Source organism: Pelmatolapia mariae, linkage group LG7 (assembly GCF_036321145.2).
Source record: "Pelmatolapia mariae isolate MD_Pm_ZW linkage group LG7, Pm_UMD_F_2, whole genome shotgun sequence".
Lineage (NCBI taxonomy): Eukaryota > Metazoa > Chordata > Actinopteri > Cichliformes > Cichlidae > Pelmatolapia > Pelmatolapia mariae.
The window spans coordinates 13,048,576-13,070,911 of NC_086233.1; the positions used below are offsets into that span (position 1 = coordinate 13,048,576).

General features: G+C 37.9%; 2 protein-coding genes across 5 annotated transcripts in view; one reads left to right on the top strand and one right to left on the bottom strand.

Annotated features, from left to right (window-relative positions):
* Positions 1 to 312: 312 nt before the first annotated feature.
* On the top strand, positions 313 to 1,615 carry LOC134631681 (sialidase-3-like). Its single transcript, XM_063480241.1, has 2 exons — positions 313 to 546; positions 665 to 1,615. The coding sequence occupies exons 1-2, from the start codon at positions 313 to 315 to the stop codon at positions 1,613 to 1,615; spliced, it is 1,185 nt and encodes a 394-aa protein (XP_063336311.1).
* A 4,642-nt stretch (positions 1,616 to 6,257) lies between these two features.
* Positions 6,258 to 22,336, bottom strand: part of LOC134630564 (metal transporter CNNM4-like) — a 37,084-nt gene continuing 21,005 nt past the window's right edge. The window contains exons 6-9 of one of the 4 annotated variants that reach the window (XR_010094303.1): positions 15,732 to 15,821; positions 13,439 to 13,614; positions 12,411 to 12,483; positions 11,002 to 12,297 (exon numbers count right to left, since the gene is read on the bottom strand). Coding sequence is in view for 3 of the 4 variants with exons in the window: in XM_063477952.1 (XP_063334022.1) it covers positions 10,447 to 10,992; positions 13,439 to 13,614; positions 15,732 to 15,821 (812 nt within the window). In the remaining variant the exon portion in view is untranslated. The other 3 variants (XM_063477952.1, XM_063477954.1, XM_063477953.1) reach the window with 3 other exon arrangements.

Consider the following 22,336-nt stretch of genomic DNA (forward strand, 5'->3'; position numbering starts at 1 on the left):
ATTTGTATAAATCCATTATTGCATGGATAGAATTATTTGTGTTCAGGAAAAAAACATACTTAACATTGCTTTGAGGAATACAGGCAGCAGATTTTGGATAATTGTTAATATTTGGGGTTTTTTTTTTATCAGATTTTGTTTTTTACATAAAGAAGTGACGCTTTCTATATAATCCACTCAACTACCAACACCCAGTAACAGTTGATCTCAACTGATAAGAGCTGCAAGTTGCTAATCTAATAATCCTCAAATGGCACCTACAAGACTTTCTTTCTTATACCTGTATGTTCATTGTACTCACATATAGCAACCATGGGCAACAAACCTTCAGTAAATCAGGAGCTAAACACAGAAAAGACGACTATCTTTCAATCCCAGGAAGGAGTAGTATACAGGATTCCTGCACTTTTCTATCACGCAGAGGAAAAAGTCTTTCTGGCCTTTGCAGAAAAGCGAAGGGCGAAAGATGATCACACCTCAGAGGCACTGGCCATGAAAACGGGAACAGTAAACAACGATCAAACCACTAATGAACTGATAGTCACGGTAATTATCTGACGCAACTTTTATTGCTAAACTTTATGTCAAGATATTCTTTTTACCTCATCCATACTGTATTGTTTGTTTGTTTTTTTATTTACACGGCTCTAAATCACATTTTTAGTGGTCCGATCTGAAACTGGTGAAGGAGGCACATCTGGAAGGACATCGTCCGATGAACCCCTGCCCGGTGTATGACAAGACCAATAAAAAACTTTTCCTGTTCTTCGTTTGCGTTAAAGGCATAGTGTCAGAGTGTTGGCAGAGGTTCTGGGGCTGCAATAAGACCCGTCTCTGCTATATCACATCCACTGATGCTGGTAAAACGTGGAGCCAAGTGACTGACTTGACCGATGCACTGGCCGAAGTTAAACAATGGGCCACATTTGCTGTTGGGCCAGGCCATGGTATTCAAGCACAGAGTGATAGATTGATTGTTCCAGTTTATGGTTATGTTTCTTGCTCCAACTCATTTTGTTGGATAATGTGTTATTGTGCTGTCTCACGTGCACTCTGCCTTTACAGTGATGACAAGGGTGTTACTTGGCAATTTGGCAACCTGCTTGAAAAAGAATCAGGTGAATGTGAAATGGCAGAGATTTGCGATGACAAAGGCAACAGGTCCATCTACTGCAATGCCCGTAGTGCTGAAGGCCATCGTGTTGAAGCTGTCAGTGCTGATAATGGTGAGGATTTTGGTATTCTGCCAAATGGCGCACTAGTGGAAACAGGCAGTGGATGTCAGGGAAGTGTGGTGTCCTTTCCAATTCAAAACGAAGGTATAAAAAGAAAGGCGGAGCAAAGTCAGGACCCTAGATGGTTACTTTTTTCACACCCAAATGATAAGGGCGAAAGAAAGGATCTAGGAGTGTATCTGAACAAATCTCCACATGATCCAAAAAACTGGAGCTCACCCTGGATCATCAACAAAGGGCCCAGTGGTTATTCAGACCTGGTTTACATTGGGGATGGGATGTTTGCATGTTTAATGGAGCGTGGGGATAACAGTGAAATTGAACAGATAGCTTTCTCGATTTTTAGCTACAATGAAGTCAAGAAGGGCACTGAAGAGTAAATACATTTACTCAATATGCTGTCTTTGTCAGGGGCTGAGCTGCGTGGCGGCCATTATGGTTTCACACACACAAACAGATGTGACTGTGGCGCTGTTGTACATGTTGGGGCTTCTTTTTTTTTTATTGTGTCTCCAAATTGTCTCTCGTGTATGACAGGTAATTTTTGTTTAATCCAGGAAATACTATAACTCTGAAACTGTATATCATTATACTGAGTCTTTGTGTTAGTATTTTATGTCCAGTATCCATTCATGAGCTAAGTCACAGCTATTTCACTTTATAAGGGTGCTGTGTTATTTTGATGATTTGATTTTAATTGATTTTAATGGTGATAACATAGAAACTCGTGACTGATATAAATACTTAGGACTCTGGCTGGATGCTAGACTCACTTTTAAAAACCACGTGGAACACCTTTCAAGAAAATTAAAGATGAAGATTTTTATATAGAAACTAATTTTTGTTTCACAAGTTGTAAGATCATATTACAGACCAGATTTTGTCTGCATTTGGTTATTGTAGTACTGTTTATATGAATGCTGAAGCCTCTTCATTTTGTGTATCGTGATTAATCACAGGTGATTGTTTTCTTACTTACATGTATCTTATATGAAAAAGTGGGATGGTGCTCCCTAGCAAAACGAAGACAGCAGCATTGGATTATGTTTATTTACAAGGGTCTGACTGTAGGCCTAATTTTGACTTCAGTTTATTTTAGTTATAATAAACATGACAATTCTATGAAATGATACTGTACTCATGAAATTCTATACATATTAAATATATTTTACCCTAAACAGAAACAGGATTGGTCAGAATAAAAGTCATTGATATACATGCTTATCATAGAGAACATGAGCACTGTCCCTCATAAGTAAGCTTGGTAACAAGGAAATCACATTTCTGTTGTACCGCTGTTAGATACATTTATACAAGCCATCGGCAGGATTTTTAGTGACCAGGAAATCAAAGACAGCAGCATTGTATGATGTTTAGTTAAAAGGGTAAACATTTCAGTGTCAGGTTGCATGACATTTTAACATTAGCCGTGCCTCTTGTTCACACTGGACTTGGAAAAAACTCCCTATAAGCATTTAAAAAGTTGTATTTCTCTGTCTGCAACTACTTTTTTCTTTATTGTGATCATATATTATATATATATATATATGTCTGTTGAGTTGTCTTTGTCAGTTTTTCTATGTGCTTTTTGTACACAGGTGTCTCTTGAAAAAATGTCTTGATCTCAGCGAGACCATCTATCTGAATAAAAGATACTAAATATAAATAAATTAAATAAATGAAACACAAAAAAGAACAACATTCTTTAACACATAATTGAATGGAGTGATCGCAGCTAGCTAGAGGCTCTTGTTTGAGATAATTACACAAAATGATTTCCTTTTAATAATGACTCATCCATTGTGGCAAACATAATGTTGTTTATTACACTGTGTAAACCTTTGTATTTTTTTCTCATTGGTGAGAACGTTCTGCTAAAAACAATCAAACTGAATAACTTTTATTTTTCTAAAGGCCTACCTGCAACCACTGCTATAGCCTTAGAAAGGGAAAGTGAGCTAACACATTATCTAGCTACCAGGGGACATAGTACATAGTATAATACTCAAACTCTTGACGCTTTTATACAAAAACTAGCTCTAAATTAGTTGAGAGCCTTCAGTCTTCACCTGAAGAACTGAAGAAACTAACAAGAAATAATGATTTACAGTTTCGAGTATATTACTTATGTGTCAGAATTTAATAAAACTTAAGGCCATCAGTTTTTCTTCTCCAAAAATAAGAAATGAGGAGAATCTAAAACTGATCTTTATTTAATGTGAAAAATTAATCACTCTGCAAATAATGTGACATTGGAACCAAGAACTAATGCAAACATAAATCCAAGGCAACCAGTGTGACCATTATACAGATCAACTTTGTCAGTTTGTCAGAGCCACAGCATTATTGCACTACCCTCCAGTCCCCTTTTTCATTGCTCCTTGACAACCTGATAAAAGCAGCAAGGAATGTCATACCTCTCTTTCTTCAGGCCAAAACCTTTCAACCTTTGCTATCATACTCTCAACATGCCCAAACAAATCCTGTTCCAAACAAGCCAAGGTATGAAAACCTCTCTCATTTATGAAAAACATTTGACTTAAAAAGAGCAGCGGCAGACACATAGTGTGATAAGAAGTTAGTAACGAAACTCATTATAATGACATTTGGAACTGATGAACCATGGAACAAACCAGATAGATATAGATATATATACTCTTTGTGACTGTGTGTCTGCACATTATCCATTCAAACAATAAAAACTATAGCAATTTTATTTTAACACTGACTGTAGGTCTAGTTTTGTCTTGAGCAACTGCACTGAGAGTGTTTCATGCATCTCTACATGTAGCAAAGAACAAAGTAAGCCTCAACTTCAGTATCAGTATTATCCACTAATAACTACACCATTAACTAGCCCTAAAGAGAGACAGGATTGATGAGGGCAAAAGTCAGACGTGATAACTTTCTAATCTTGTGATAGAGAATGTGAACACTCTCACATTACACTTCCCTGTTAGGTTGTACTGCTGTTTTTTTATTTACCATGAGCAGACTTATCAGTGATTAGGAAATCAGAAAATTATGAATAAGGACCACAACACCACACATGTTAAAGCATTTTAAGATATTTGGGGGGAAAAGGCTTCTTGCAGATCCCTGGAATGCCTATGGCATGAAAACAGAACAGAAACTTACAGGGTAGAGAATGTTTGACGTGTGGTCCTGATCCTGAACTTCAGATAACCCTATCTCTAATCAGCTTTGTCAACAGCAGCATTTATGGGTTCGTAATTATTAATGAACTTTTTGAATTCAACATAGTGCGAGACTTCAGACTTGATAACCCCTACCACATAAGTCCGTACAAATGTCTAATCAGCTAAAATAATATTTTAGCATCTTCTATTTTTCAGGCAGTGCCCCTGGTGACATGATTTTGTGTCTCAGGAAAGCTTTTAATAATTTTATTTATTTCAAGTCACTGATTTTTCACTAATTTCTCATGCTGTTTAATATAAAGGAATAAAAGCCTCAGGTGCAATCCCAGTTAATCAGCTGCTCTCAATGCCAGCAAACAAACAGCTGAGGTGTGGGGAGCCATAGCCCTGCCCCCCAGGACCTGGAGGAGATCCAGGCCCCAGACATCTAGAGGCCCCCCAGAGCACAAGAGCCCAAGAAGGAATCATCGGAGTGTGGTGGGGGGAGATGTTCTCAGAGAGGTAGAGTCTAAGACCCAACCTGACACATAAACATAGACAAACAGGCATGCGCAGACACAAACATGCAATCCCACCCTTATGCACACATATACAAATACTCAACACTTGCCCAACATGGAGACACAGAAAAAATTAACACTGTACACACACTAACACACTCAGAAGGGGACAGAGGAGGAATGTCTCCCCTTCACCTCAGTGACACACCTGTACCTCAAGACCCTGCAACTGTGGTGGTGTGATGGAGCGGGTAGAGGGAGCCAGCTGGGGACAGTAATAGCTGATTACTTCGGTTATGACCTTCTACACAACTAATAAATCACCCATCCAGTAAATCTCAGATAGGACGTGCTACTTAGGCTGCTTTAGCCTCAGTGTGCACACAGTTTCTATACATTTGCAATCCACTTTGCAGCCCACCTCAGATCCTCATTTTGTACTACCTCACACTTAATATCATATCTGTTGTCACTGAGGCCTGTTCTGTGCTGGGGCCTTGGCACTGGAAGATGGAAATAATCTTCTTTTGCTTCATGTGTGCAACCACTGTTTGGACTGGACTTTGCCTCGGGACTTTCTCAGATGTCTTCTAACAATTCTCACAACAGTTAATGTGAAATAAGCTCATTTTCCTGCAGACACAGAGTCAGACAGATTTTCTGTAGAGAAATATATCTCAGCTTTATTAACCTCAGATTTCGTTTTGCTTTTTATGCCTTACAGTAGTTAGAAAATAATATATACACATTGCTTTAATTACACAATCCTTATTTGGAAGTGCTCCATCTCTGCTCAACCCTTGCAATGAAAGAAAAATGTATCGTTACACTTAAACCTGCTAAACAGGTATTCTGGGCACAGAAGGAAAGGGAAAGCAGACTTTTTTTGCCTTCAGGGCCTGGAGTTTTGTATTTGTCAGTTTGTCACTGACTTTTCTTACATTTGCTCTGCAACTCAGAAAAACTAATCAAACAGCAAACATGCAGTTGGAATTTGCTAAATGTATTTCACCCTCAATGCATGAAACCTCAAACAATTTCAAGTGATACACGGTGCAGGAAACCTCACTGTGCTTCATAAAACGTTTAAGCCTTGTGTAGGTTTAATCTCAGCACCAATGCAGTGTTAAAACCAACACAGCAGGTGTTGTTGATAAGCCAGAAGCCAAAGGAATTTCAATAGCTTTATCCAGCAGGAGATGAACAGAAATAAGACAGGGTGAAAAAAAAAAACAGATGAGGAAAAGTGACAAGGAAGTGTAGGAGGAGAGTAGAAAATAAAAGAAAGATTTTGGCAGAGAAAATTAGCTTTGGTTTTCATGCCGTTTATAAAGAATACTACAGAAGACAGTAGAAGTAAATTATTATTTGAGGCCAACTTTGTGCATTGTTTATTGCTATGCAATGCCCTCCTAGTAAAACAAGGGGAAAAATCATGTCTCATCTTCCATTACAAGTAAAGCTCTTTTTTCCATGTGTCCCAGCACCTCTTCATGTACAGAGTATTTACAGTAATATAACACAAGCAACAATAAGAAGAACTGAACACAGTGTTTCTGGGCAAAGTAACCCAATAAAAGCTGCGTGTTACAGCCGGAAGCCCATTTTGACAGATACCTTGTGCACATAAAAACAAACAAATTATAAATAGAACGTTTACAATAAATACAACATTACTTAGTAAGTTTTCACATTTCCCAGTACACAAACTGGTAGTCAAACAGCCAACCAGTGGCTTTACTGGAAACCAGTAAAACTAATTGCTACATGACATGTATTAACCAGAAGTGGACATTTTCTTGAAACAGAACATAAGGCTAGTTTGACTATACATATATATGCTTTAAACAGACAGGTTTTTTGCACTGGTCAGAAAGATCCTGCTAAATAAACTCTATATTTTTACATAGTGCAGCTATTTTCCATGGCTAGTTTTTACTTATATTTGTCCCCTGGGCAAAAATTAGCTGCCCGGACCTCCCCTAGTGTCTGGTATGCTGATAATGTGGAATACTGCAAGGCTACAGTTTTGCTCTATGCTCAAAAATCAGTTTTGCAATATGCATCATTTAGGTACAAAACTGAAATAACGACAATATGGGTGTAAGGGTATACAAAGTTCATTTCATGAGAAGACTTCCTTGGTTTTGGAAATCGTGTGAGTTAAACACTTATTAGTTTTAAGTTTAAATTAAACAAAGTATTCGTTTGCACTTTTTGTTTTTCTGCTGAACCAAAAATGTGACCAACAGTGAGTTTTGTGTACCCTTACAGCCCTAAGAATATGGTCTAAACTACAATGGAATCCACTTCAAAACAAGATCGCAGGATAAAAAAAATTAATTCAAACCCAAAACAACTGACCCACAGTGAATCTGTGGCCTTTTGGTTCCTGGAGAGGAACCCAGTTTTTTAGCCCTCTGGGGGGAAAAAACAATGTTTTGGAATTTTTACTTTTAGAGTTTTATGCTACGTAATTCATATGCATTTTTGTAAAACTAGCTTATACGTCGGTATTTTTTCAAATAAATATCTTTCACTAGATCTTCAAAAAAATAGTCTCTCTTATGTTATCGTTAAAGTCAGTTCAACTGTCTTTTAGACAGATGGAAAAAAAGATAGATTACATGCTAGCAGCTTTAACATTGTACTTAACCCTCACCCTTCTCCTCATCCAGTGGAAAACAATCATTCTTCTTAACATGGGCTGAACAGTACTATTTACAAATACACTTTAAAATGTAGTTCACATTGTATCAAGGATATGAATGTATCTCTGGTCTAGAATACTGAACAAGGACAGAGAGGATTTTTAAGGGAAAGGTTAAAACTACTGGTGTGAATCACCGTGAAGACATGCAGTGTTTGTTGTCCATTAAATTCAAACAAGCTACATTCTAAGATCAAGTCATAAGCCGACTTTTGCCCATCGCTTATTAACCTTGTGCTTACTGGCAACTCAACAATTTTCTAGAGCAGCGAAGTGGGGGCAGCACTAGTTTGAGACTGTGTTTCAGCACCTCGAGATTACAACTGATCTGCACCGAGTTTGACTGTACAACTGTACTTTGTACTACGTCTCAAATGTACTTGATTACAGTGCAGTGTGTAGTCGGGTGAAAATAGACTTACATTTGAAAACATTACCAAAAAAATCATAACGGAAATCTGCCTTTTTGTGTTTTTATAAGACCTAAATGCTAAAGGTGCTAAAAACTAAACAATGTTAACCAACCAAATAAACATACTACAGTTTTAAAGGAAAATACACTGTAGCTTCCAGTTAGTCTGTTTTTGTTTTATTCCGAAGGCTTCAGAGATGTTTGTAGGTAGTCAGTTTCCAGTCTTTTGCAAAGCTAACAGATTCTAACCTACTTATGTAATGTTTAATTCTAAAAATTGCACCAATATTTCTAATTAACTATAGTCCTATTTAAGATCATTCGAAGCTAGCACAGACTTTGGTTGGGAGTTGTGGATAACAGGTATTGTTTCTTTTAAGCAGCCAAATGTGCTGTGAATACACTTGCTATGAAAAACCATGAGCACACATGCTACTTGCTCTGGAATATTTAAATCCTCATGTCAATGTTGTTGAGGTTTAAGCAGCATCAAACTTAGCTTTAGTATGGAATTTATAACAAAGAGATCAGACATATCAGTGAACACAAAGTGTTGCAAACAGTTGATGTCCAGTTCTTTCAGCCTCTTTTGGATGGACGCTAAATTCACAGTGAGGGATATGTACTGGAAGTGGAAGACAGTCAAGATAAATATTATCTGTTCTGCCTGTCCTCTAACTTGTCAAAAGTAAAAGTAAGCAAAAAATAAATAAAAGTCAAATAAATAACAAATTAAATGTCAAATACTCATAGATTGATATTATTCAAAATAAATATTTTAATATTGCTCCTGGAAATTAAATAAATTTTAAAAAATGCATTAAGGAGGTAGGCACAAACCGACACCCACCTTCACAGATCTAGTGACACTGCATCAAAGGACCGTACCAGTGTTTTAGCACCTTAATTACACCTTAATTCGTGATTTTTATTACCAATTAACAAATTTGAAGCTGCAATTTTCGAGCTTTTTTTCAGGAAGCCACAGGGTTTTTTTGTTTGTTTGTTTTATAAAATAAATACACAAGTAATTTTCGCCATTGTGCTGATTGATTTACCTGACATAAAGACTTTTTCAAAACCATTGGCTTCCTGAAATAAGGAAAAGTCCAGCCTTTTTTCCCCAAAAGATCAGCCATAATAGAATGTGTCTATTTGGTGTAAAACAGGTTACAACATGCATCACCACCAGTTTTTCAGTAAGTGTCAACTTATTTCAAAAGAACCAGATTCACTGTATTGAACCGCTTCTTCAGTATAAGAAAAATAAATGTGTTCATCTGTCACAACAATGACTTCTTAGAATCAGCCTCAGTTTCAAAAAACAAGTCAAGAAGGCTGTCATTAACAAGAAACTGAATAAATGATCACTAATGGAATAAACCTCAGCTGTTAACTCTAGTACTTTTGGAAATGTCAATCTTTATAAAGATAAACTCAAACGTCCATGCAACTGAAATAAAACAACAGCAAAAACGTCTTATGTTAAACTGCATAGTAGGGATAAGGATTATAGTAGGGATGTCTGTTCTATTAATGTGGTGATGTTAGCAGCCAAAGTTTTAGTTCTATTTGAAGAGATTTTGTAGTATTTTCTTCCAAAACACATGTAGTGCTCATTTTTGTTGTTCTGCTTCCATAACTGCTAGAATCCAAAATTATGAGCAAAAACAAAGAGTATTTATTGCCTGGCCCCAATTCCATTTACCCTATTATAATAATGTGGGAGTCAAATGTCAAAAACCTGGAGAGAGGGAAAACCCACAACTATATGCATAACAGATACAACTTAAGGGAAGTAATCTTCAAAAGATGTACAGACACAACCCTGTGTAAATAAAAAATATATATAATTAAAAGAAATATATATATATATATTATACTAATATATATACTTATACATATATACATGTATAATTTAAAAAATACATTTAACATGTAAAGTAATTGTAATGAAGAATTTCTGATGGACAGGGCATAAAGAGAAAAAAGTGTAGACTATTAATTACTAAATATTGGAAAGGGAGTGGGATTAAATAAGCTTATGCTTCTTCCTACTCCTTTATGAACATGTAATTTATTTATAATTATTATTGCTTTGTTTTCCTTCTGTCTTGCTTTGTTTGCTCTTTTTTCCTCTGTTATACTATTTTAACATGTAAAGGATACAATACCATACTCATTAGGGTTCCTTTTTCTCTCTTTGTATTCTCCTCTTGGTCTTTTTTCAGTGTTGGTAGGGAAACATGCAGGAAGGTACAGAGGAGGAAGTCTGTTGGTCTCACAGACTGTTGATCTCCTCAGCTTCTTGTCAAAAGGAAGGGTCAGGTGACAGCAAGCAAACAGGAACCAGAATTAGTGCCCGTGTGGTATGTAATGTGAGATAGTGAGTGCACAGGTAGTTTTGGTAATCCCAGAGGGATTTGAGTTAGATGGTGCTTTCAGTATGTGCGTGACTGATTGTGTGAACATGTGGGTGAGGGTGGCTGGGCCGGTGGGGGCCCATGCAGTTCTGCTGCTCACTGAGCAGAGAAGTAGTCTCTCCTGGCCCGTTCTCTGGGCTGACAGAGGGCGGAGATAGCCGAGACTTGGAGGAAAGGGTGGAGCTCAGAGTTAGATTGGGGTTTTGGGCACACAGGGCGGTGCTCATGGAGGAAGGAGGAGTTTGGGAGATGGGGGTGTGGTTGCTTGGAGAAGGAGTGGCCTGGGGAAAAGAATGGCTTGGCCTTCTGCTGGAGGAAGAAGAGGTGGTTTGGGGCAGTGTAGTACGGTCACTCGGAGGTGTTGGCTGAGAATTGGATGCAGGGCGCTTCACAGGAGGTGTGGCCAGCGGCAGTGGGGTGTGTGGCCCTGGTGGCGTCACAGGGGGCAAAGAAACTGACGTGTCCAGGCGTGTGTGACTGCCCTCTGGAGACTGTGGTGTGCTGTCCAGCCTCGATGCCAGCAGGCCATTCTGGTACTGAGGACGAGTGATCTATGCAAGACAAAACAAGGGTGAATAGATATGTAACTGTTTCCACTAGAGATCTACTTAATTTACAGCTCAACGTAATGTAGCTACATACATAACTGAGATTTTTTTCCTTATTAAAATATTGTGCTATATCAGAAATACTACCAAATATACAATTTCCTATTCATGTAACATCCTAAGGGTGATATTCTACCTGCATTCATTTCAACTTGTTAGCCCAGAAGAATGTTAGTCAGCTAACAGAGGGTGCAAAACGCCATCATGACAGACAGGCTACAGAACAACAGGATGAATACCAGGCACCATAATGTGTTCATAACAGAGGCCAAACAAGTGTCCATAGTGACTATGTTGAAGAGATACCCAGAAAATCAAGAGCCAAGAAAATAACTAGCATGTTCTCCAAAGAGCCATCCAAAGTGTACTCTCAGCTAAAAAGGGAACAATACTGATTCACCCAGAGCTGAGACTGACCAATCCTGTAAGAATAATTAAGAGAAAGTAGCTGAATAACCTAAGAGCACAACAACTTCCTAGAACAAGAACCAGTCACAAAGTCAGATGTCTAACACCAAATCTCTGAGGAAAAAAAAGAAGAAAAAAAAGCACTTGATAGCACCAGGACCTGACACGATCCACACCTACTGGCACTCTATGAATATATGGCAAAACAAATAAGGGGGCTGCTCCAGGCTGGCTAAAGCAGGGCAGAAAAATCCTGATCATTAAGGTTTCCCACAAAGGTATGACACATGCGAGTTACCTACCTCTCCACAACATGGAAGCTCCTATCATAGCAACCAAGCTGACTAGGCAAAAGTCAACACACAGCACAGTTAAAAGGGCATGGCAGATAACACCAAAGCACCAGCTCCTGGTTGACAGAGCAGTAGATCAGGACCCCAAGACATATCAACCTCAGCACTGCCTGGACTGACTACAAGAAAGCTTTTCTAAGGAGCTTAGGAAAAAAGTAGCAGGACTTTTGCAAGTTTCACAAAACTTAAAGACGTCTAGTCATATTCTTACTAATCTCCTTAAACTAGTATGAGTTGGATAACTGAGAACCTACACAGAAATACACAAAAGCTTTAATGAAATTCACTGTGGACAGTGACAGTGCTGGAGGCCCTTACCTGTACTTTTATTAATTTTAGTGATTTGTATTTAAAAACTACATATTTAAAAACTACATAAAAGAAAGAAAACACATTTGTGGTTAGTGACTCTTTATTAGGTTCATTTTCTAGTATTTAAGTGAATCGCTTGTGGAAGGTGAAGAGACAGGGGGACTGGCCATCCGACCTGTGTCAGGAAAAAGAACCTTAGTTAGAGCTGTTCACATTTTATCATTATCATTTGTCTGCAACCTAAATTCTTTATATATGTATTAAGAGAAGTGTGTTAACAGTACTCACCTTTCCTGGTTGTTTCTTTTGCAGGATGTGGAGCAAAAGAGTAGAAGCAGCTCAATCACCTGCTTATGAGCTCCTGGAGCAAACCAATATCCCAGGTTAGGGGAGTGTGGTTAAGGTGTTTTAATTCATAAAGAAGTGGTTGAAGTCTATATGTTACTGAATTATTTATAGGACTTGGTAAAAATATAAATGTGTCTTTCATGTGTTGTATTGTGGTTTGATGATGGCTCATGTGGATGTTTATGTTTTCATTTGGTTTGCTAATTCTAGACTTGGGCTATTCCAGATGCTCACCGGAATCAGGTAGAGTATAAAATGGAGCCAGTTGCTTTTAGAAGTTGTTGGGTTCTTTGCTGTGTGTTGGTGTGTAAACTCACGGTCTCTTTAATAGAGTCTTCCAGTTAATGGATAAATTTTATTCCAGTCTCATGCCATTTTGTTTGAATCGACACATGACCGCTGGCCAAACTGACACAGTCACAAGCAATTTATCAAGGTAATGCACAGTCTCTGCTGCTGCTCTGTAACCCCCTAATTCACCTCTTCATGAAAAGTGGACACGAATATATAGATTCAGGAGTGGAGTGAACACTAGCGATGTCAAACCATTCGCCAGTAAGTGAGACATTGACTCACTGATCCACAAAAAGGACATAGTTGTGTCAGAGAGAGAGTGTCGACAAATTATGTGGTTCACAATTTGATATTTTGAAAGATTTCATCTACTTCATATAAGCATTTATTTGTACTTGCCTGATTTAAATGCCACAAAATCTTATTTCTTCCATCTGCTCAGTGTTATTTAAATACTGTTCAATATGTAGCTTTTAGAAGAAATGTTTACATTTTGCATTGTGGGAAGCAAATTTTTTTAGATTTCATTTATTTAGTTGAAATATTTTTTTCTTATACTTGAAATAGAACCATTATAAATAATTCATTTCCTATGGGTGTCTGTGTTATACAGAAGTATAGTAAGTTAAAAATCGGCTTATATAAAAATGTTTGTCAGTCAAACAGGGAGTTACCTTGACAAACTGAAGATCTGAAAGCGCTCGAACACAGAAATCTGGTATGTACTGGAAGGGTGTGCCTGGGATCTGAGTGTTGCTTCCACAGACGGAGCCACTCTCTGGAGCCCGTTCGGTGCAGCTCAGAGATGCCGAGCGGTTGAGGTTGCCCCCATGTGACGGAGAACGGAACTCTAAGGATTAACAGAGAAAACAGTGAGCAAAAAACGACAAGGGGTCTCTAAAAAAAAGTAATTAACAAAGCTGACATGAATGAAAAATGGAAACAAAAATAATTGTGAGCAAGGAAAAAGTGAAGGCAGCTGGGTGAATGTGGTGAGGGCTGGTGTGATGAGTACACACTGCAACAGATCACACACACACACACACACACAAAACATATAAATGTCATACCTGTGCTATGACTGCATGAATGTGGGGAGACTGTTTGTCACGCAAAGAATGCGCCAAACATGCTGTGTGATGATGCAAAGAGCATCATTTGAGCATTTTACAGCTGAGCTCTGAGAACAGACTCCTGTCATTGGTTTTACAGATGATTTAGGGTAGAGGAGGGCCTATCATAATTGGATGAGCTAAGTTTAGTAAGTGAGGAGATACTGGAGAAGTTTACTCTTTTGTAAAAAAAAAAATGCTGATTTGCTTTCTTTTAGAGTTAGGTAATAAAAATTAGCTTAGCTTAGTTTATAATTAAGACTAGGAACAGGGTTGAACAGCTAGCCTACCTCTTTAGAAAAATCACAGAATCTGTCACTTAAAAAAAACTCTACAATGTCCCACCCACAAATACAGATGATTATGAACAAAAGCTTTCATGCAATGTGAACATTACAGCTAAGAGGCACTGAAATTCAGAGTTAGAAATTATCTCCCACTTTCATAAGATGGCAGATACCACCTGCAGTGGGATTTAGCAAAAACTGCATGTGTGATTAGCTTGAGAAGCTTCTTCAGTTAAGAAGAACTAAAGTCTCTGGGATGAGAGGTGAGCTTTCCCATTAAATTAATGATGTCCAGTTCAAAGCTCTTAAGCTTTCCCATTACAATACATACTATTCCCATTTCTGTTGTAGAGGAAATGGGCAAAATCACAGGAGATTTGCCCATTTCATTCAGCCCTCAGAAAGACAAATAAGCACATTCTTCAAAGTGTCAAAACTATTTTGTTAACCAGAGTTCTGCAGTCAGATTAGTGTAGCTGTTGATAAATATCACAAGAGTGATGGAAAACCATCTGAACGTAGATCAGTGGTTAGCAGGAGGTGTTAGTTTTGACAGGGTTAGAAATTAGAGGCCACAGCGTCAAGAATCCCATCCAACAAGTTGCTCATTTAACTGTCACACCTGCCTTCAGAAGAAGACACAAACAGACCACATGCAGCATCAGCAGTGAGCGCTTCAGCATGTCCAAAATATACAGCAGCACCTAGCTACTGATTTTACTACAGAATAATCAATTATCTATCAATGAATAAGGACAATAAAACCAAATATTAACTAAAGGTCCATTTACAAGCTGATCATAGCTTTCAGTCGTATTTTGCAGTGTTTTCCTGTGAGATGGGGCCATTAAATGTTTTTTTAAATATCCTCGCTCGTGTTATAGAAAAGAAACTCATCTCGTTTTAGTGGGATATAATGTAAACTGTATATCAGACAACACAAGCAATTAGAAGACATCATAAGCTGCTGTTTGTCAACATTTTAGGACATTATATTAATCAGCTTACTTTATAAGATGTCTGAAAATGATCACATATACCTACTGTGAGTTTTCAAAGCTGAAAGCAAACAGTTTTAATTTAACTTCTTCTGCTAAATAAAAAAAATCAGAGGTCGAAAATGTTTAATTTACCATGCTTTTTGTAACCTTTGAATCTTTCCAAAGTTCATTTATGATTTAAAATTTTCTAACCAACTCCTTTTTGGGATTTTCTTACTTCCAGCTCTGGTTTTAAGACACAAACTTTGGAGAAGTTTGAAATATTTGAAAGCATGAGTTTGGTTGAGCAGTGTAAAAACCTTACACCTTACAACCCTTTTAGAAATATAATCATTGTTGGTATAAATGGTAAAAACCCAGAAAAAAGGTACAGCATAAAAACAACAACAACAAAAAAAAAGCAAAACACCTTTACTTCCTACAAAACATGTGTTCTAAAACTTTGACTTGTTGGATCAGGACTCTGAACATGATGCAAGAAAAGAAAGGGGGCGGGGTGATGGTGAGAAAATCTGATTAAATACGGGCCCCGGGGCTCTGCCTCCGCAGGTCCATGCAAGTATTTACCTGGGAAACGAGAGAACAGAGAAAATCTCTTAAGAGAGAGGCGTCGTGGAGGGGGGGAGGCCACTGATGGGGAAAGAGGAGGGGTGACAGCTGAGAGAGAAAGAAAGGGGGCAAACAGAGACATGAGCGGGTTTATTTATTTATTTCTGATTTTTCTCCTGATTTAGTTAGACTGGATCACTCTACGTACTCATTTTTTATTACCATAGAGCCTGGAGGTTTGTTCCATTGAACTCTGAGGATAACGTAGGAGATTCTCTGAATGTCTTCTTCATCAGTAAAATAGTCTTCCTGCTCCCTTGACCTATGATTGAACACTTTCCAAATGGCTTTATTCTCTCAATTGCTAGTTTAAAGTCCTATTAAATGTAACATGATGCTCATTTTGTTGGTTTGTGCCCAACTGGGGAAAATGGACAGTTAATAGTTTACAGTTTGACTACTGTTTATGTTCAGTGCTGCCATCTTGGATTACTCATTTTGGGTTTTTCGATTTGCTCCGACTTTCCGAGTGAGAAATCAGAGTTGAGGGGGCGTTCCACAAAAAAAATTCAGACTCAGAATTTTTCAACTTCCAACTTATTCAGCAACGCACCACAACATCCGATTCTCACATGTGTCACTCAAAGCCCTTAAAAAGGGAGAATTGTTAAATTCAACCAACAACAGACAAAGCATTAGACAATGTCCTACAGAAAAACAACCCCACCACAATTTCTACATAAATGGAATATTCAAGTTTATAATTCTCTCTCTGTCTAGATTACATGATATCTGAATGCATCACTGGAACAAAAGTTACTCTGTTTTCAGGATTAGAAATGGTCAAGTGTTTGACATTTACATCCCACACACTGAGGTGGATAACGTGCACATGAAACAGCGGTTTATCAAGTGGAGACAGAGCAACAGAAACAGGCCAACAGGGAAGAGAAACAAGAGAAGAAGAGACAGTAGCTATATCACAGCTCCCTTTAAGTGTTTGACATCTTAGTACCATGGCAAAAGTCACTGACAGTGTTAGATATTTGTGACCTGATTCAATCTTTAATGTAAATGTCTGGAATTTTGTGACCAGTGGCACAAAGATGAAATGTTCACAGTGTAACCTGCTATAGACAGTCAAGGACAGTCTGAACAGAAATTCATTAAATTAAAAAAAAAGTCTTTCAAAAAACATGACTGCACTGACAAACATTTTTTAAAACATTATTTTTCTTGGATTGCACAAGAGTAGCTTTGCATGATTCACAATTCAAAATAAGTCTAAGATAAATTTGTATTTATTCATACTGGGCCTTGATGGAGCCCATCAGTTCATCCTTTATTTGACACAAGCTTTTCAAGCTTTCAGCCAACTTTCTTTTGATTGGCTGCCCCTTACAAAACTTAAGCTTTGAAAAGCAGGTTCTGTGCTTACAGCTAGAGATGACCATATTAGGGATATATGTTCTCACTGACAACAAACTTTTAACAGTACTTTATAGGATATCCACTTTAAGACCTTCACGTCCATGTTTCTAATTTACTACAGATTATGACATGGTTGGGAAGTTCATCTTCAAGGTATGCAGAGAGAGGTTTGGTGAGGTTAGTTGAATGGAGCCCACAGCCCCAAGGATGGAGGGATTGGGGGAGAGAGAGAGAGAGAGAAACGTTATCAAAGACACCCGGCAGCTCTGTGAGAACTGGGGGAAAGCTGCACCAAATGAGAAAGCCACTTGAAGGAGCTGTGGGACAAGATCAAACAAAATCTTACCTAGAGGGATGGGAATTGATAAGACTTTAGTGATTCCGATTCACTTATCGATTTGATGTCATTGGGTTCTCATTGCCTCCGTGGCACAAGGACCCTGGACAAGATGGGATGCCGCTATTAACATCTGGAGGATGCCACAATCCAGACTTACTTTCCTTTTAAGGGAAACCTATGACACCCTCCCATGCCACTGGAATATCACACAGTGGTACAATGAGGAGGTAAGCTGTTCTCTCTGTGGGAGCCCCAAGGCAAATCTCCAGGACATATTATCAGGATGTAAGGCGGCACTGACTCATACTGTAAATGGATCTTTTGTTTCAACTCAAGTGTGCTAATACATCTCCCCGTTTCCATCTCTGTCGGACAAACAGTAGCTGTCACATTTAATAGCCATGATGCAGGAAACTGTTGTGACTTCCTGATCTAAAAAAAGGTGCTGGCACTGATCCAGTCTTCACTTTCTGTAGCTTCTGCAGTTCTATAGATTATATTAACTATAATAAGTATAAGATATATGAGATATATGAGAAGTGTGCATGGAAAACTACAGAAAGGAGGATAAGTTGAATCTTTTTTTCCAAATACAAATCTTTCATTCTCATTTTCCTTATGCAGATTTGTTTCAAAGTTTAATAAAAGTTTATGTACCACTACAAACTTTGAAATACATGTTAATGTCAGATTGCAAACTTAGCTTGAGCCTGTGGGTGTCTTTCCATAGGGCAACATCCCTTGCTTCCTTATTTTTGTCACCTACAGTCATGTGAAAAAGTACTTTGTTCTTAGGATCTACTTGGTCTATTTGGTTCACATGACTCTGTGGAGTCCTGTGAAAAACCAAGTACATCCTTACTGCTTCCACAGGAATTAAGAGGGTAAGTAGAGTAAGAACATGGCTTCAGTTTTCAAAGCTGCACTTAAAGAAACCACAAAACTTGTGGAACAATATTCTTGAGACAGATGAGACCAAAGTAGGAATGTTTGATTATAGTGCACAGTGAACTGTTTGGACGAAACCAAACACACCATGTCAGCACGAATACCTCATACCAACTGTCAAGGATGGTGGAGGAGCGATGATCTGGACTTGTTTTGCAACCATAGGACCTGAGCATCTTGCAGTCATTGAGTCAACCTGTTTTCAGTGCTAACCACAGTCATTAGCACTATTGCCTTAGAGCAAGACGGTTCTGTGTTCGAATACTCGTCAACTCGTGAAGTTTGCATGTTCTCTCCGTGCTTTCAATTGTTGAATTGTTTCAATTCAACTGTATTTATACACCACCGAATTACAACAGCAGTAGCCTCAAGATGCTTATTCCAAGGTAGAGACCCTACAAAAATACAGAGGAAATGATTTCAGTGAGCTCTCTCCAGGCACTCCAACCTTCATTTCCCATCCAAAGACATTAGCTTAAGCGGGAATATTAAATTGGCCATAGGTATAAAAGTGAGATTAAATGATTTGTTAGTTAGCCCTGTGATACACTGGTCAAAAATACCTTGTTTTTATAGCAAAGATGGTGAACCCATGACCTAGTTCATAAAACCTGTAATACAGCACTGAAGAAAGCTCAGGGACACCATTTAATGGGACTAAAGTGGGGGTCTAAGTGTTAATGTATTTGATGCTTCCTTTATACAATGAAATACAGGCTTCAGTGTTAAAGACTCTCTTTCATCCACACAAGTTCAGGTAAACTTCTCAAAAAGCCGAACCTTAAGGTGCTTTTTTCTCTAATTAGGCTGCAGTAACATGACTTTACAACAAAAAGCATATAAAAGAGCAGGTGTGGATAGGGACACACACTTATGGACAGAATATGTCACTGCAGGGCAAGTGCAGTACTAAACTGCTGGATTAACCTTTTAACCTTCTATAACAGAAATCCTCTCAACAGCCTGGGAGGTTCAACTCAGGAGAAACAATCAGCTAATCTGTAAACTGGCCACAGAAAATACCACCAGACTATTGGTTTTTCTTTTGGTTTGTTTAGAGCCTTCATTTTGGCCATTCCTCATTTCTTAGACATTTTCAACATGTTCTGAAAAAATGTAAAGCTAGAACAGATTTCTAGAGTTCTTTTGAGGACTACTTTGACATTATCATGCAATAAGACATGCATAACTACTACAATAACACTTGTATTATTACACAATACTTTTGCGTCAACTTGCAATTTTAGCACAGGATGGAGTGCAGTGAGTTTTACAGAAAGAAACAGATATTATGCTGAAAGAGTTATTAAAAGCTTCTATAGACGACACTAACTCCTCTACATCACAATTTAACCAATATGTTTGGTGTGAGAAAACTCATGTGTTAAGATGACAAGTCACTGAGTAATTGATTAATTTACTTGCAAATGCTACCTCTGTTTCCATATTTGTGTATTTGAATAATAACATGCAGATTGTAACTGATCTCCAAGCAGAGTCAGGGGCAGCTTGTCTAACATGTTGGTCTCCTGTCAACCCTTTGTTAACAGGGGTACAGACACACTCATGACAGAAATGACAATTTCCTACAGATCCAATTCAAGCTACGTAGGTTCCAGATACAATAGCAGACGCAATTTATAGGATGGATGGAACATGAGATTCAATTCAATTCCATTCCATTCAAATAGCGCCAATTCACAACAACTGTCGCCTCAAAGTAAGGTTTACAATCACACAGCCCCCCTATTAGCAAGCACTTGGTAGGAAAAGGAGCAGCGAATCGTCGCAACAGGTTGTGGGTGAGGGCAAAGTACAGTGAGAGAGAGAGAGCGCAAGAGTTTAATTCAATTAACTGCTAATGATTAAATACAGAAGTGGTGTATAAACACACAGATAGTAAAAATGTATTATGGGCACCTCCAGCAGCCTCAGCCTGTTGTGATTCAGGGTCATATGACCCACCCTAACTATATGCTTTATCTAAAATTAAAGTTTTAAGTTTAATATTAATGGTATCTGTCTTCTGAATCCAAACTGTGAAATGGTTCCGTGGAAATGGGTCCTTATAGCTAAAAGCTCTGCCTACTTTTAAAAGCTCTAGGAACCACAAGTAGCCAGCAGTCTGAGAGCAAAGTGCTTTCAGAGGATGATATATGATATGATATATCTGAAGTATTATGGGGTCCTTAAGATATGACAGGGCCTGATTATTCAAGATTTTGAATCTAAAGAGGATTTTAAATTCAATTCTGAATTTAACAAGGAGTCAGTGAAGAGCACTAATATGGGAGAAATATTCTCTCTCTTTGTAGTCCCTGTCAGTACCCTCGCTGCAGCATTCTGGATCAACTGAGGGGCTTTTTAGTGAGTTTTTCAAGCAACCTGAAAATACTGAATTACAACAGTCCAGCCTAAATGTAATACATGTAAGCTAGCTTTTCAGCATATTTCTGACACAGTGATGGGCCACGGCAATGTCATCTCAAGTATTTAGTGAGACATCGTGTTTCTAAGATTCCTAGGACTGAGTACAATAACCTCAGTTTTATTGAAATGTAAAAGTAAAAAAAACCCAGATCAATCCAGGCTTTTATATCTTTAAGACGTGACTGTAGTTTTACTAGCTGATTTGTATCATATGGCTTCATGGATAAATAAAGCTGGGAATCATTTGCATAACAATGAAAACCTATGCAGTGTTTCCTAATAGTGTTGTCTAAGGAAAGCATGTATAATGTAAAAAGTATTGGTCCCAGCACAAAATCCTGCTGAAGAAGACTCCTCATTTACATACACAAACTGGAATCTGTCAGATAGATATGCTTCGAACCCAAGCAATATCATCATGCATTTAAATCTTTGTAGTAAACAGACAACACTATGGAAGCACACAGATGAGTCTACAGCTGGAGAACTGCAGGCCATATTACCTGTGACACAACAGGTGAACAGTAAGAATGTACAGCTTATAAATGTGATAGGAACATCTCTGATAAATCCCATATAGGTTACAGTATGAAATAAGTCACTATATGAAAGTTTGAAATTAATTAATCTACATGGATGAAGCTACACAAAACATTACTATGAGTTATAAAAGAAGGTAATGAGATAGTGAAGTGAGAGCCAAAACCAAGTGAGAGATCTGTACATGGGAATGTATTTGCACAACCTCATGGTAAATTTAACATAACTCTACAACATTTTAGAGTTACCTTGCAAACATTACCTTTCAACAAGGTAACGTAAAGTTCCTCAAAAGATTTGTGTGCCACCTCCAAATAAGATTTGCCTTAATTGCTATACTTTTACATGATCTGACAATAAGTTTTTACATAGCCTTGCGTAACTTTACTCAAATTTAATCAAGGTTTTACCTGCATATGAAGCACAAAATTCAAAATAATGCAGGAATGCTGCATCCATGTTTTCCAAAAGAATTTCTCATTTTGATTCATTGACCGCAAAACAGTTTTTGATTTTGCTTAAATCCATTCTAAATGAGCTTTGAATCAGGATCTGGATCATGTTTACATTTGCCTTTTTTTCCCCGCATGTCATAATCTTTGCGAACACATAAATATAGGTTTATGAGTTTCAGAAATATTATTTTTTTTAATATTTCAAGCAGCATCGAAGTTCTTTTGGAATTGGGAAATTGGGATTTTAAACTTTCAGCTTCCATAAGCCTCCAGGAAAACATAAAGATCTCTATTAAATAAGGTACCAGACATAATTACATGTGACTAATTATTCTTATGTGCATAGTTATCACCCAGAAACTTTGAGCCAAGAAAATGTGTTTAGTTCTTGCGATGTGCATTACATTCCTTTTGATTCACATGAAGAGTTGGTATATTAGTTCACCTAAAATTCGCTGCCAGTTGACATGAGACTACAT